The 17,691-nt window shown below is 41.3% G+C and overlaps 1 protein-coding gene across 4 annotated transcripts in view; it reads right to left on the minus strand.

The window, feature by feature from the left end:
- The window catches only part of dlgap1a (discs, large homolog-associated protein 1a), a 126,244-nt gene that overhangs the window by 36,209 nt on the left and 72,344 nt on the right, over positions 1-17,691 (minus strand). For 2 of the 4 annotated variants that reach the window (XM_084118951.1, XM_084118949.1), the window contains exons 1-2: positions 9,878-11,133; positions 2,655-2,866 (exon numbers count right to left, since the gene is read on the minus strand). In XM_084118951.1, coding sequence (XP_083975077.1) covers positions 2,655-2,866; positions 9,878-11,071 — 1,406 coding nt within the window. In that variant the 5' untranslated portion in view covers positions 11,072-11,133. Of the gene's footprint in view, positions 1-2,654; positions 2,867-9,877; positions 11,134-17,691 lie in introns of those variants that run through there. The other 2 variants (XM_084118952.1, XM_084118950.1) reach the window with 2 other exon arrangements.

Raw genomic sequence — 17,691 nt, forward strand, 5'->3', positions numbered from 1 at the left:
GAGACGCTGACTGATATCTCCGCTGAGGGAAGCATGTCTGACTGACCATCTAATCTCATACTCTTCAATGTGTGTCTGTGGATATCAGCTGCGGTCCTGCCCGTCAAGCTGTGCTAGGTGCCCCAAGTCATACGGCAGGTTGGTAATTAGCGCAGCGCTGTACCCGGGCTGATTAGCCACTCATTACTCAGCAGTAACAGAAAAGCCTGGTGACCTACATTAACAGGAGTCAGGTGCCTATGGGGAAGCAGGGCATGTAGGTACAACAGTCCAACCCAATCAATATAATCTCAGAGCTGGACTAAACCAAAGTAAGAACAGAAAACCGTTCAGAGAATAGTCAAAGGGCACAAATGCCAAATTTTAAGATAATGCTTTGCTTAAACTTTAAATTAAACGTAATATCTCTAAAATCCAATGTGGTAGTCATTTGATATTATTTCATTAATACACCATGAGTCTTTGACGCCCCTAATGGATTTTCAGTTTGAATCGCAGTTGTTATTAATTTGAAGGTGAATTATGTTCCAACTTAGAAGGCAAAAGCTTTTGTATGTATTGCATTTGTGTTCTTAGCAAAAGCTTTCTTAAAGCAATTTACTGCAAAAAAAGAACAATACAAATACCAAAATAGGGAATTTTCAAAACACAATGTGTTTTGGAATGTTTTTACTCCGTTAAGAAAAAAATATAATTAAATTTTCATGAGCAGCACAGGAAAAAGACAAAAGGCTGACAAAATGTACATGTCTTATCATAAAAAACGCTGAAATAAATGAGAAACCGAAACAACAGAGATATAAGTTCCAGACAAATTAAGGGGAAAAAAAACTGTTTCCATGCACCTCTCCATAGGGAGATGAGAGCAGCACAGCAGTTAATAAACTCATCCCTCTCTAAAGCTACATGGTAACAGATCTGCATGTTTGGCAGGTGTTTAAGGTGTTGACTAACAGCTCTGGTATGCTTTGAAATGGCCATTGGACAGGCAGAGGATTTGAAGCTGTAATGGCCATCTGGATGACTATTGCGTGGCTAAAGCACAGTAATTCTTCAAGAGATGCCAAGCTTTGGATCCTAACTCAGAACAACATGGTTAGAGCTGTTGGCAGCATTAAACACTTTGATGCTTACTTTTATTTCACTTCACTTGCAGTTCAAGTAATGCACAATATGAGGGCTCTTAATTGTGGAACTCAATGGAATTAATTTATAAATCAACTAGCAAATCAATAATCAGTTCAAATAATATGAAAACTGGCATTAATACAGATGTTTTTATTGGAGGTGCTGGAAGGTTGGAAGATTAATTTTACTGAATCGGTTTTTGATCCAAATTGGTTAAAAAACAACAACACAGGATATCATCAATCTTTCATTCTTATTGTTAAATAGTATTTGTTAATAACCTTTTTGTCCCATCTCCACAAACCACTAGATATGGCATCAACCTTCAAGTGAAACATCACCCAGGATGATGTCTTTGGATTCAGCAAGTGATTCACTCAACTAATCAACTCAACAATCCAACAATTTTCATTTGCAATTTTCAACACTGGCCACTCCAAAACTGTCTAGACCATGTTTTATCTCACCTAAACAATCCTTATGAGAATTATGTAAAATAAAAGGCGCAATTGAATTTATTTTCCTTATAAAAAAAATTAAAAAAATAATAATAATTCAGCTCAGCACTTTTCTTAACATCTGCTTTTGATGATGCAAATGGAAATTTTGCTGAAACTTGACGCAATCGCAGACAGCAAAGCATAATTTTTTTTGCGCTAATCTGATCTAATATTTAATGTTTTTTCAAATGTAGATTTATGTAGCAAATGAGAATCGATAAAATGTATGTCTATATTTTGAGACAAAGGCCTTGTTAATGATTTTTTGTTTTGTTCAAGGTAAATAAAGTAACAGTTTTTAAATAACGACAGAATATTTAAAAGTGTGGTATTTGGGGTAAAAGGCACCCCTTCGGTTGAGGCTAAAGGCACAATAATTAACAGGATATTAATTATTGACTTTTCCATTTGTTGACATGACACGGTCAGATTCAGATGGTAAATATATATTTATTATGAATATATTTAGAATGAAACCATCATATTTAAAAATACGATATTAATCATATCATATAATAAAATATTTATTTGTTACTATTGTAAAACTTTATTAAAATTATTATGGGATCTCATTCAATGCTTTCAGAATCTTTACTTTAAAAAAAATTGTTTCTGTATTTTCTAAACATTTTAAATGACAGTATAGTGAAAATAGTGCAAACTTGCCAAAGTGCTTGTTTTGAACAAGTATTAACTTCAACATTATTAAAAACATTATTTTAGCAAAAGTATTTGTATCAATACTTTGTGCCTTTTGTCTTTTTAAAGGGGTCTAACATAGTTATTTTCAAGTTTCAGTTCTAGTTATTTTAGTACTTCAATTCATTAAAATAAAATAAAATGAGAAACGATGCCTTGACAACTAGCTGAAACTAAAGTTTATGTATTATGAACATGTATATTTCAAGTAACACATTTTTTATGGTTTTCATTTTAGTCAACGATAATAATCCAGATCAGTGCTGAACTTTTTCACTACACATACTAATACATAGAATACCAATGGATGTAAATCTTAGAACTTACTTTAGAGTAGTCATCTCTGTCAGTGATGGCTGGGTGGCTTTGAGGTAGCTGGCCCGTCGCGCCTGCATCTTGGGCGAGGGTTTAGGGCTTCCGTCCGAGTCTCCGCTGTCATCATCCGCCATGGCTTTCACGTAGCTGCCGCTGCGCATGCGTCTGCATGGGATATCCTCATCCTTCCCCAATGGAAAGCCCGCCCACTCGTCTTGAGGGACCTGCGGGGTCAGAGGTGACACTGTGTCATTCACCTCTGCCGAAAGGTGCATGTCACCATCCAAACTTCCTCCTGTGCGCTCAACTCCACAAACCACCTATAGATATATGTGCGCACACACACACACACACACACACACACACACACACACACACACACACACACACACACACACACACACACACACACACACACACACACACACACACACACACACACACACACACACACACACACACACACACAGATAGCCTCTTCCTCTCTTTGAGCCGGCAGAGATAATTAATGAGGCTGCCGGTGTGAGCTTGCATGATTACACTAACGACGCCTCCCTGGGTAGTTAAGCATCTGTCTCAGTGCAGCTCTCCCAGGGCAAACTCTCATCAATAGGACTCTCTGAAAGTATGAGAAGTTGGACTGCAGTTTTAAGAGAGCGGAACAACTCAGACTGACAAAAGAAAAAAGGCATTCATTTTCAACCACTTGGTTTTTTTGAGGGTAATCAAATGCTAAATATCTAATGGTAATAAAACCTTGACGCATGCTAAGACTCTACTATATGAAAGCATGTCCTATGTGATAAAAAATAAAAATAAAAATAAAATAGCATTGTATTAAACCATGAAGTGTTCCAATTGTGTCAGAGCTGAAGTGGGCCAGGGGTTGAGTGCAAATTAGATGTTAATAAGTACAATAAAAAAATAAAAAATATATATTTAAAAAGTAATTAAGTCAAGACATTAAGTAAGACATACAGTTAAAACTTCAACACTTCAACTAACATTCAATAAATGATTTAAATACACAAATAAAATAAAGAGAATTTAAAAAATGATATAAATAAAGAGCAAAAACCAGAGGAAATTCTTATGCACTATTAAAAACAAAGTGTCAAAAGTGTATAAAGTTGGTTCATAATAATTATAAACTCTATGCACAGTGACTTAGACTCAATTTCCATTATGACAACTAAATTGATCTTTTAATGATTCAAGTAAAAAAAGACTGCAACTCTACGTCAGCAGATGTATAACAGAAGCAGGATCTAATCTGGTTTAATTTTAGTTGCTTTATTTGATTACTTGTCCTCAAAGCAAGGGTGAACTCATTGTGAACTTAGTGTTACACAAATACCAGCCAGTCTGTTATAAACGCAACTGTTCAGCACTTTGGTAATAGGCCCTTCATTATTGATATTATTATTATTATTATTAAATCAGTGCACGAGTGACAGAATGCAAATAACTGCAAACTCATTCTAAGGCCATACAAAACTCATGCTAACAGAGAGCACTGCTGTGTTTTGAGCTGGTATGCTGCATGCATCAGTCTGCATGGAGGTTCGTTTTAAGGTATGGAAAGAGATACTCGGCTGGCATCGAGAGAAAATCCCACTTTAAAGAATTTCACTGTGATTATATGAATCACCGCAGAGCTTGTGTTACTGGGGAAACGGCTGGCCTTGACGTCAGGAAGTGTATAAAAGGCAGTCAGAGGAAGAATGACTCCACTAACACCGGTTCTTTGCCCACACACAAATTCACAGACCCGACAAACACAAAAACTTCCTTCAAAGATACCACCAACACCCACACAAGCCTTTCGTCAAGTCACATCTAATGAGCAGAAAATGAGGATAAATCCTGTTGAGCAGACCTGGGTACAGGGCTCAGTGTCCTCACAGCAGATTGGGCTTTGCTTGATCATTTCAAGGGATGAAAGACTGTGTCCCACATGAGAGCCTCCATTTCCTTTTATTAACAGAATTTCAGTTTATATCTTTAGCAGCTTATTCTAGCCTGATGTAGCACATTTTTTAAAAGTGCAATAAGCAATGTTGGCCGTTCTGAAATTTTTGTTCTGGAACTACAAGGGCCACATGATTATAATCAGAATAACACTGAAATCGTGATATGAATTAGTGTGATAATCACTTTTTTAATTACATAAATTCATGCACCGCGTGTTTCAGAGTGAAATGCAGCACTGTGTTCTTTTACACATGTAAAAGCTCATAATCCATTGTTTTCAATGTCTCAGAGCACTTGGCTCACAGTAAAGGCCACTCCATACAACACGTTTCCAAACTTGCATCGAGATTGTTGTCTACATATATTATAACAATTATTATTATTATTATTATTAAATACGTTAATACTATATATTATTTTACAGTGAAATATTACAATATACAACAATATTTGTTTAATATTTTTATTTAGTAATAGTAATAATCAATATTATTAGTATAGGTCATACTAATTTATACAGGGCTGTATGTTAACTTTTTTTGCACATGATGCTACAGAGGTTGAAAGTTTGGTCGCACAGGAACAATTATTTTCCATTGTTTTTCCCTTGGTATAATAACACTTGTTGGAATTGTACTGGTCAGACGAAGTCAGAGCATTGAGCATTGTAACATCTAGACAGTCTGATCATTGAAACATACGCAACTAATATTATTCAATAAACTCTGATCCTTTTATTATCATCACTTCTTCTCCTGCTTCTGCTCTTCCATGGCTTTCTCAGTCAAAAAAGACATATCTTCTGGCAGGGATTCAGCATCAAATCTTATTTCTGACGTGGAGATCCATCCGATCTAACATTTTGGCACAAGAATAAAACGTCATCTCTGAAAACAAGAGATGTAGTGCAGTTTAAACTAAAAAAAAAAAAAGAAAAAAGATGAACTTTGTTTGCCAAAAAATGCCAACTCTTGTTTACATAGCCCAATATCACTAATCACAACCCAAGCAACATACATCCGTTTTGGTTGAGCACTTGAAAAGACAGCTTAATTTTCCTATAAATCATTAGAAAGGTCTAAAGTTTTATTATAAAATATTAATTACGTAAATAAGTAATTTCTTAATTTTTGTCAGGAAATCTTATGCATCCACTGAGAGAAAAAAAAAACACTGGAGAAAAATGTATGGGTTCGCATACAATATGTATATTTAAATTTTATTTTTAAAAGAAGTAGTATTTTTCCTATTTTTACCCAATATAGGGTGTGAGCATTAGTGAGTACACATATGTAATGTCTGTTTCATTCATACTCATAGTCGGAGGGCACCCTCGCACAGAAAGTCTACAAGTGAGACTCATAGAAGTCATAACATTTATGAAAATCGTTTCAGGAAATCCCTTATATGGACAAAAACATTCAGGTATCTGTAGCAGAATAAAAAGCAGATAGAGATGTTTTGTCTGATGAAACGTGAAGACAATAAACATACGATTGGAACAATATATGGTTTATCTGTGTTCTTCTAGACATCTCGGGTATTTTCATAAGAATAAAGTATATTTATAATGCAATGCTAATCGACAGCCTTTATCACTATATATACTATAAAATAACATAATGTCGGTCTCATTCTGTGATATGAAGCCACGTCAGATCACAAAAGGAAGTTATTCCAAACACTCGACTCTTTAAAAGCTTTGAAAAGTTCGGAAAGATGTTTGGCACGTGTTGCTTTTTCAAATGCACGTTTTATTAGTGATTCAAACTCACAGTGCTTGCGAGATGGACCAGCATTTACTGTGAACCGATCGATCCACTCTGATCAAAGTGCTGCTGCGCTTCACCATGAAACACGCCGTGTATATACTTATTTAATTAAAACTTTTATTGATCGCACTAAGCCAAATCGCGATTTTGATTCACACAAGCGCTCACTTCACACAAACAAGAGGCTCTGTCTCACACACATGCAAAATTGTATCGCACACGTGGTACTGTGGTACATTTATTTATCACAGACCGATTTTTTAGTAACCCATGCGCATTATGTTACTGTACAGCCCTCATATAAATCACACTTTTTTTGGTGTTCACTGCTGTCAAACTAACAGCAAACCTTGAGCTCTTTAAAAAGTGCATTTTAATCACCATCACAATTTTGTTTTTATCAGAAAAATCCCAATTTGTTTTCCCAAAACATGCAGCCCTACTAACCACCATCCTAAATAATACCGTTGATGAGACCATTATATTGAGAAGAGCAGCTGCATATCATTTCAAATGTTGAAAAACATGATCAAAACCAAGGGCTGTTTTGATAGCACTATCGCACAGCTAACAACTGAACTGGAATGATCTGCTTTACCTACCATGCTCTCATCTTCCTGCTTACCATATATGGGCTTTCCCTGTGAATGCACTAAATGATTGACGGGCAGAAAAGGCCTCAAAGTGTTCTGACTGTCAAGCCAAAGAATCTGACTGTGGAGAGATGTCACAGAAACAGGTGCCATTCTATAAAAATCGCTTATTGCTCTTTGAATATAATGATATAATGAAATGTAAAATTGAAAGAATTGTTAATTGAAAACCCTACACTGATTGATAACTATTGTAAATACTGGGGGTGAGTCCCTTTAAATGTCTATGTCCGTAAAAGACCTGCATTAATTTACTTCAATACAAAGCAAACATAAAAGCTCAGGAGCTAATGCGCACACGCACATGCGCACACACACACACACACACACACACACGTACAAAACAAATTCAAAAACCATAAAACCCTAAATTTCTGTATGAAGTTCACAAAATCAACATAATTCTAACTTGACAAACTCGCTGAATGTCTACAAAAATCTTTCCACAGAACTTCAGAACAAGAACTGCACAGTGCAATGCCCTGTCACTCACGGTTACTATGGCAACTGGTGTCCAGATTTAGCCCTGAAGAAAGATGCCAATTATTCTTTGTATTGACAGAGCATGATAGAGAACATGTGTGACATCCTGCCAGCTCAATTTAGCCTCTGAATTAGTATGGGCTGCCCACGTGCAAACTCTGATTCACAGTCCGCTGCAGGTGGTCTTAAGATCTTTTCTAGTTCGCTCATTTAATGCATGTATAGCGTAACGGGTTACCTCATTTGTCTGTTCAATCAGACTTTGAGGACTATGCAGCCTTACATACAAAAGGAATAGAAACAACTTCAAATAATATCAGATACACTGAGTTCCATCTCACCCCAACCTATATGTTATTTTTTTTCTGATTTATATTTAGATTAATATTAATCATCATACTAAAAACAGACACATGCCCTGTAATGACAAAATACTGATGATTCCTCTCAAACAAACTAGAGTATATTTAAAGGGGTCATGAACTGGCTGTTGTCTGAGGTCAACTTATGACGTTCGCTTGGTTTTTACATTAAAAATCATCAAAATGAATAAGTAATAGGCTATTTTCTACCCTGGTTTTGAGCCTAGCTACTGAAAGGTTTTTATGGGTGTGCTGCATTGAACACTTGGAAGTAAACACCCACTGCTATGATTGGATAACAGTTTTGCATATTATAATGAGTTTCATTTAATGCGTGAGTCGGTGGGCGGGGCTAAACAGGCAGTGTTGAAGTAGGCGTTGATCTTCTGTGGAGGCGGTGTTTTATACCCTTTGACGTCATAGATTCCCACTTTGAAAAACCTATCGTTCGCTGTGCCTGGTGTCAATAAAAGCTTTTATTGGACAAACAAGGAAGTTTTCAGTTCTGAAACTTACAGGATATTCTTATAGTATGACGACCTCTTGTATGTCAAAAGCTCAAGGAAAATTTTATTTCTCAGTTCATCAACCCTTTAAGCAACATCATAAGAGTGCTGTTATACAGAGTATCAGCACAACAGAGATTCTGTGGTATTCTTGTCCAATCAACCACTGTCATGAACAATTCACATGCCTGTTGAGGACCCAAGGGCGTAGCCGTTTGCCTGACCAAACAAAACCATAATACCTATACTTTAATTTAATTGAATTAAATTTATTTTTTTTGTATTCCAGGTTAAATATTTAATAAATTAATTTATTTGGACCAGGGTGGACAGACACTTCCTTTCCCAGAATGTATTATGTTTTGAATTTCTTTGAATTGCAGTTCAGTAAATTCTTCTTGTCATTCCAATTTTAATTCTAATTCAACTTCCTATGGTATGTGGTCAATTTAAATTCACACTCATGAATTGAAAGTGAGCAAATTCTTCAATTCTGAAAGTCTGCCGCACAGGTTATAAACAAATTAGAAGGCTAATCGGCTAGCAGTATGCTACGCTAGGACCTAATTGTTCACCAGTGGCCAGTTGCATAAACATAGCCACTATGTTAAGACTGTGTATTAAGGACTAGTCTGACCAGCCAGCAGTTAGTCAAGGGGTAATCCATCTTAATTTTAGAATTCAAATTAGACCAATCTACTTTTTTGTGTAACTGACATCTTAAAAAAAAAAAAAAAAACTAGCATGTAAGGCTAGTCTAAGCAGTTAATGCAACCACCCAGCAAGCACTTTTGCGTTTAAAATGTCTAATAGCCATCCAGCCCTGACGTTTAGGCTAAAACAAGGCAAACTTTGGCTACGCAGAGAACATGTCAAAGAAATGAAACCAAACACTGTTGACTTTGGTAACATGATGGAATATCATACATCTGGCAAGTAATTTTTGGCAAAAATTTGGTTATTTTGGCAAATTCAAGGTTATTTTGGCTAGAAGTGGGTTACTCATAGCTGGACTATATCGGGTCTTTATTTAACCTAGATGGTGAAATGACGGCTATTGCTTGCTGGGAAGCCACAGATCTAACTGATGTATAAAGACTATTGTCCTCATACGGATCCACAAGAACCCTGCTCATCCAGTCAGATCCATCCTACCCCACCACCTACATAGACACATACACACAAGCACACAAATAGCCCAATAAAATAAGAACTTTCTGGAAAACATTAGTAAAAAATGTGATTTTCAGGTTTAGAGCGGGAAATAATACCAGTAAGAGATTGAATGGATCCAAACAGATGCTTGTCAGCTAAACAGAAAGTAAGGCAGCTAGTGGGTTGCACTTACTTCTCGGCAGAACTCAAATCAAAACTGGAGGCTCTCTCCAGTGGTGGAGGAGGAAGAAGAGGAGGGGTGGTGGAAAGGTGGAGGTGGGTTAGGCGAGCATGTGGGTGTAGGGGAGAATCGAAAGGCTTTTTGCATACCTGCAAGAATTGGCATGAGCGCTCCTGCTGACAAGCCTCTGCTTTCACTAGAGCCTTATCTACATTTACCGAGGCCTTCTGGTAGACTTGACGTGCTCTGCTCACCGTGAGAGAGGACGACCACGAGCTCTTCTTCACGAGCTGTGAGGCGTCCACGCTCAGCGGGATACTTGTGCACGTCGAGCACTTGCCCAAATCGTTGTTGCTGCGGGAGTTTTTAAGCGCCTGGTCATTGATGGTGTTGTAGGCCTCCAGAAAGTACTGTGACTGCGACTTATCCGGGTGACGGCCCATGGTCATGACGCCTGGTGGTCCATGGTGAAACAGGCAGGCCTCGCGTTCCAAGTCATCCGAGCTCCAGTAGCCGGAAGGTGGGGTCCGGTTCTTGGGCTCGGCCGACTTGCAGCGCTCCCGGCTCTTGCTGCGCTTGCGGTGCCGGATAGCAGGGGGTTCTCCATCGGGGCTGGCCTTGCCTCCGTTGATGCTGCCCTTGCCGTGGCCATGACCGTGGTGTGGGCCCTCGAGCGAGTGGGACTTGGTGAAGAGCTTCTGAACGGAGTGCACCAGGTGCCGGATTCGGCCAGGGCTGTCGCTCCGTTGCTCCAAGGCTGCGGCGGCACGCTTGTACTGTAGTGTGTGATAGCCGTCCCGAGGCACTGGGAGTTGCCGGTCAAACTGATCCAACAGTGCAATGGGGAGACGCTGTTGGCCCTTGTTGGCTGGAACCCCTCCGCCGGTGTAAGGAACCACAGCAGTCTCATCCTTGAGCTCATGCTGAGAGCTGTAGTGTCGGCGGGGGAAGGTCCCATAAGGCACCACGCAGTCAGGCTGGTAGGGGCTTCTCTGGGAGTAGTAAGAATGGTCGGCTGGGTTGGGGCTGTCGATCTGGCTGATGAGGTAGGGCTTGTGGTCCAAGTGGTGACCCATGGAGTCAAAAGAGGTGTCACAGGTCACCAAGTGGTGGTGGCTGCGGCTGCTGGATAAGCCTTTCATCACAGAGATGGAATCATCCAGCGAGGGTTGGAGGCATCCACACGCAGTACGGCTCCAAAGTGACCTGATGGTCTGCAGGGAATACATAGAAAGACATAAACGTCCATGAGTACAATGGGGGAATCTTTTCATGTGTTTTGTTCTGTGGGTCAAGGACAGGTCTTTTTTTTTTTTTTTGTCCAGATCTATGAATTTATTCATAAATTATTTAGAAAAAAAATTGTATATTTTATAATATAGCATTTTTTTAGGTATGAAAACCATTTGTTCGTCAAATGAAATGCATGTGTAGTGAGACCAAATTGCAGAACCATGCAGAAAAACAAAACAGGAAATTATATAGAGACCCCTGCAAACCCTCATGAATGTGTCGAGGTCGATGAGCAATCTTTAAATTGTTAGATCATTTTACATTTTTTATGACAAGCCAAGGTTAATTAAAATTCTAAAATGTGGTGCAAAAATACTTTTATTAACTTAAAAAAAAAAAAAAACATTGAAAACTAATACAAATAATCTTTAAGATGCCATACTCACATGCATTTCAGGTGTAAGAAAATGGTGTTCTAAAGTTCTTTAAAATATATATATATATTTTCCTTTTCTTTATCTTTGATTCTTTTAGTCATTAACCCGCTATCAGCAAAAAACTGTTCAATAAATGGCCTTGTTCCTGTTTTATGCAAAGTAGAACCACAATCACTTTACATAAAACAATATGTACCCTAACCAACCAGAGCTGATCTGATCAAATACCCTGTTAGTTCAATGAACATCTGTGTCTAACATTACCGAGCAACAGTCAGGCTTTCAAAATACTTTTTTGTCTGACAGTACTTGAAAGGATTATTCAAGGCTGAGAAGTCTTGACATACTTTTCTGTCCTTCTCAGATGGAGGGGAAGAAAGCTAAAACTTAGATGATAGACAGACAATGTAAAAAGGAAAGTTGTACTGAGAATCACAATGAAGTTGCCTTTCCGCATATTCAAGAGGAACTGCATATATCCAATGGAGATTGCCCGTGATTGCCTGTGATTGAACCGTTAGAACATTAAAATATTTATCTTATTTCATATATATTAAAAATAATACACACACATTTTATTTTTGTTTTGAGAATGATGTTGATGATAAAACCAGACAGAACAGCTCAATCGCTTATACAGTCAACCCAATGTGTTGACTAATCGCCAAACCAAACGACTTGAGTAGTCTGTACAACCCCAGCATACTATATTTTTTTTATCCCCACTCACAACTACATTCAGCCGTTCTCTGTCAGATTCAATAAGATCAGTGCGAGGTGAGCCTGATGGGACAGCAGGTAGCACTATGACTACTGGAGCACTAATTCAATGTTACGTGAAGCCTGATCATTACTCTTAGAACCACTGATTTGAGAAAATCGCATTTTCCTTTTTATACCAATGTCTTTTCAGATGTAAGAGCTCTGGCTTTCATCAAGGATCTTCTTGGAAAGCTCACACCCTGCAATTGCTTGCTATAAGTTAACAAAATCAAAGCCTGATAAAACAATCAGTTATCTATTGTACACACAAATTAGCTGGGATAAACCCCTTTGTCAGCTATGCGATGTAGCTGAATCACTCATGTGAACAACTTTGTCATTCCAATTTTGGTAAAAACTCTGGGCTTTTTGTAAGGCACCCAGCCAAATGTGGCTAACTGCAGATGGTGAGCATATCCTCATTCAGCCACACTAATTGCATGACGTTGTATATGAAGAAGAAAATTTGTTCTGAGAGAGAGAGAGAGAGAGAGAGAGAGAGAGAGAGAGAGAGAGAGAGAGAGAGAGAGAGAGAGAGAGAGAGAGAGAGAGAGAGAGAGAGATAGAGAGAGAAAGAAAAGAGCAGAAGAGCAGCAGAGATAGTGAGAGAGAACCAAGCCTGTTATTAGAGAGGTTATTATTGGGCCTTGTGACAGTCTAATGGGAGGGGGCTGTTGCAGCTAGGAGTGCAAATTTCACAGATCTCAAACAACTACATGTCACACACTCATATATTTCTCTCTCTCTCTCTCTCTCTCACACACACACACACACACACACACACACACACACACACACAGGAAGAGAGGAGCTCATTTACACAAAATCTGTAGTCAGACAATTGCAAAGCCACTGATTCAAACAGGTTCACACTGGCAGTGTGAATGTCCTTTACTCCAGCGTCATCCATACAATTCACACTATCAACCAGATACACATCATCCACAGTCCATGGTCTGTACATAACTCTTTCTAGATACAAGAAAAATTATATAAAAAGAACCTTATATAAAATTATATATATAGTCTATGACCAAAACAAAGCAGCAATATTGTGATATATTTTGACAATTTTAAATATTTATATTTATTTATTTATTTATTCATTCATTTATTTATTCTATTTTAATATATCTTAAAAAGTAATTTATTGAATTTTCAGCAGCAATTACTCTACAGTCTTCAGAGTTAAATGATCCTTCAGAAAACTCAAGAAACTCAAGATTTGGTGCTCAAGAAACATTATCATCATCAATGGTAAAAATGCAGTACATATAAAAAAAATACAGTATATATTTATCACACATTTCTATATGAATAATCTATTTTTAATTCGAAACGTTTTTTTCATATTTTATTTCTAATATCTAACCACAATTTTAATCTTTAATCTCTGTCTATAATTATTGCACATTTTTACAGTAGTAGTGTGGGATGTGAATAGATATTGTTGTATTTAAGTTGTTAAGTTAAGTGTGCATTAGAAATGTATTCCACGCAAAAAATAAATAAATAAAATTGAATGGTAAAAAACAAGGAGATTGCCAAAAAAGTGATATTTTTGAGCCAAGTGTTCTTCTTACCCCATAAGTCTGAGCTTCCAAAAGGCCACCTTAAAGAGCATCTACTTTTATCTCAGAAACGTACTCGGTTACTAACGTAACCTCGGTTCTCTCTAGAAGAGGGAACGAGTACTGCGTTTTTATCAAAACGCTACGGGAAAGTCTCTTTTCACGAAATACTGAAGCAAAAAATTATCCTTAATTTTCATACATGTAAAGCGCGTTGCAGCAGTAGTCAACTATGGCGAGACGGCTTGCTCGCTCATTGGCTGCTCTGCGGCAACTGCATAAGCCTATCGAGCGAGGCCTGAGGTGACGTCAGGCCAATGAGGGCGCTTCGCGCCCTCCTTGCCATTTCCCGCCGAGACGGGTGTGGCTAACCTCTATAAAAGGAGCTCGAAAAGGCTGATTCACTTGATTTTCATAGCCGAAGCGAACCAGAGTGAACCGTACGCACGGCAGAGAACGCAGTACTCGTTCCCTCTTCTAGAGAGAACCGAGGTTACGTTAGTAACCGAGTACGTTCTCTTACGAGAGTCCTCTCGTACTGCGTTTTTATCAAAACGCTACGGGAACCCCTTGTAAAACGCCGTGCGTGCTGGGATAAAAACACCGATCACTGGAAGCTAAGCCAGATGTACAGTGCATAATCACCAGATAGACTCACAAAGAATCCGGGATTAAGGGATGGGGGACCTTAATTCCCTAAACTGTAACGTCCGCAGACGTAAACATGACCTCACAGAGAGAGTCTAGAGACAAGAGGGTATTCCCTCCGTCCTTATATGGTCGCGCCAGCAGACGCGAATATGACATCACATAGACAGGGTGGGGAACCTGAACTGAATGTGGGAAATGTGGGTCTTACACAATTCTGCCCATAAGACAGTAGGTAGCGCGTTGCGCATGCGATTTCAGTGTTCTAGTTAAACAGCTGAATCGACTACACCGATAGTAGCTTAGCCTGCAAGGCGGGAACTTCTAGGTTGTAAAACCTGATAAATGTAGACGGCGAGGCCCAGCCTGCCGCCGTACATATATCCTGTAAGGAAATCCCGCTGGACCAAGCCCACGAGGAGGCAACGCCCCTCGTGGAGTGCGCTCTGACTCCCAACGGGCACTGAATGCCCTTGGCAGTATAAGCCAGCGCTATGGCGTCAACTATCCATCTGGATAAGCTCTGTTTCGAAACAGCCATTCCCTTGGAACGTCCACTGAACGAGACAAAAAGCTGCTCAGTCTGTCTGAAGACAGCGGAGCGGGACACGTAAGCTCTTAAAGCCCTAACAGGGCAAAGAAAACTTGAGTCCCCTTCCTCACTTGACCCCGGCAGGGCAGACAGGGAGATAACCTGAGCCCGAAACGGCGTGTTGAGGGACTTTGGCACATAGCCATGCTTAGGTTTGAGTATGACTTTAGAGTCATTAGGTCCAAACTCTAAGCACGCTGGGCTCACGGAGAGCGCGTGCAGGTCGCCTATGCGCTTCACCGAAGCGAGAGCCATCAAAAACACTGTTTTGAAAGACAAATGTTTGAGGCTAATAGATTGGATAGGCTCGAAAGGGGCACCTTTCATGGCCGTCAAGACTGTAGAAAGGTCCCACATAGGAACTGAAGGAGGTCTGGGTGGATTCAGCCTCCTAGCTCCCCTGAGGAAGCGGATGACTAAATCGTTCCTTCCTAGTGACTGACCCAGCTTTGTTCCGGAGAACGCTGTAATAGCCGCCACGTAAACTTTGAGCGTGGAAGGGGATCTGCCCTTATCCAACAGCTCCTGTAGGAAGGAGAGAACCTCCGTCACCTCACAATCGAGAGGTGATAGGCTCCGAGCTGTACACCAGCCGGAGAAAACCGACCACTTTGAGGCATAAAGCCGCCGAGTCGACGGCGCTCTGGCCTGAGTGATGGTATTTATCACTCCCTCTGCGAGGTCAACGGATATCCGTTGAGCACCCACGCATGAAGGGACCACAGCTCTGGGTGTGGGTGCCAAATCGAGCCCCCGGCCTGCGAGAGGAGATCTCTCCTCAATGGCACTGGCCATGGAGCGAAGTCTGCTAGCTGCATCAGGACTGGAAACCATGTTTGGTTCCTCCAGAACGGTGCTACAAGCAGCACTGGGCATTCTGTTTCCCTGACCCGCTCTAACACCTGTGGCAGGAGGGAGACGGGGGGGAAAGCGTATAACGGGCAGCGCGGCCACATCTGGGACAGCGCGCTGTCGTTCTTGGAAAAGAACACGGGGCAATGAGCGTTTTCGCGGGACGCGAATAGGTCCACCTCCGCTCTGCCGAATCTCTCCCACAACAGCCGGACTGTTTGTGGGTGTAGAGACCATTCGCCCAGGGGAATGTTGTTCCTGGACAGTCTGTCTGGGCCCACATTCTGGAGCCCAGGCACATGCACTGCTCTCAGCGAGCGCAAATTGTGCTGAGCCCATATTAGGAGGCGTTTCGCCAGCCTGTACAGGGATGTGGATTTCAGACCGCCCTGGCGATTTATATAGGACACCACGGCCGTGTTGTCCGAACGGACTACGACGTGTTGGTCCTTGATATGGGGACAAAAACGCGTCAGCGCATTGTGCACTGCCAGCATTTCCAGGCAGTTGATGTGTTGGAGCTTTTCTCGTTCCGACCACAGGCCGAAGAACGGTCTGCCCTCGAGCAGCGCTCCCCATCCCGAGGTGGATGCATCTGTCGACACCATCCTCACTCTCGAGGAAGTCCCCAGGCTTACACCTGATTGGTACCAGCCGTCCGCCAACCAAGGTATCAGGGCTGTCACACAGCTTTGATTGATCTTGAGGCGTAACCGGCCGGACACCCACGCTCCGCGCGTTACTCGCGCTTTCAACCAGAACTGCAGCGGGCGCATGCGGAGCAAGCCCAGCTGGAGAACTGATGATGCTGAGGCCATGAGACCCAGCATCCTTTGAAACTTCCTGAGCGGGGTGAAAACGCCGCGGCGAAAAGACTTCGCCGCGCGCTGAATGTGCAGCGCGCGCTGTGGCGACAGCCGCGCCGTCATAGACTGCGAGTCCAGAACGATACCCAGAAACGAAATCGTTTGACTGGGGTTCAGTGAACTCTTCGCCCAATTGACCGTGATACCAAGATTCTCGAGGTGATCGAGTAAAATGGTTCTGTGCTTCACGAGCTGAGATCGTGATTGAGCTAGGATCAACCAGTCGTCCAAATAGTTCAGCACTCGCATGCCTCTGAGTCTGAGAGGAGCGAGCGCTGCGTCCATGCATTTCGTAAATGTACGAGGTGCCAGGGACAAGCCGAAAGGCAGGACTGTATACTGGTATGTCTGACCCTCGAAGGCGAATCTCAAGTATCGCCTGTGATGTGACGCTATCTGTATTTGAAAATACGCGTCCTTCAGATCTATCGACATGAACCAGTCTTCTCGGCGAACATGCGCGAGAATTTTGCTGGTCGTGAGCATTTTGAAACTGCGTTTCACTAATACTCTGTTTAGCCGTCTTAGATCCAGAATGGGTCTGACACCGCCGTCCTTTTTGGGGACTAGAAAGTATCTGCTGTATAGCCCCCCTTCGCTTTGAGCTCGGGGAACACGCTCTATCGCCCCTTTGCTTATCAGTTTTGATATTTCGGCGCGAAGTAGGTGTGCTACTTCTGAAACCACCGTAGTCTGGACGCGCGCTGTGAAGCGGGGAGGGCGTCGACAAAACTGTAGCGAGAAGCCTCTCTCTATAATGCCTAGCACCCAGTCCGAAACCCCTGGAAGCGCTGCCCATGCTTCTGCATGGCTGGCTAAGGGCTGGATGCGAAGCGCGCTCTGCTCGCCGTGCGACAGAGGCGCTTCGGGGCGCGATAACGTAGGCATTATGCCTGTGGCATTCGAGGCGGGGGGCGCGCTTATTACAGCGGGCAGAGCGCTCGTCCTCGACCTTACTACAGCGCTTGACTGAGTGAGGGAGGGCTGAGCGGGTCCCGTGGG

Source organism: Abramis brama (genome assembly GCF_963993115.1).
Source record: "Abramis brama genome assembly, chromosome: 7".
In the NCBI taxonomy this organism is placed as follows: domain Eukaryota; kingdom Metazoa; phylum Chordata; class Actinopteri; order Cypriniformes; family Leuciscidae; genus Abramis; species Abramis brama.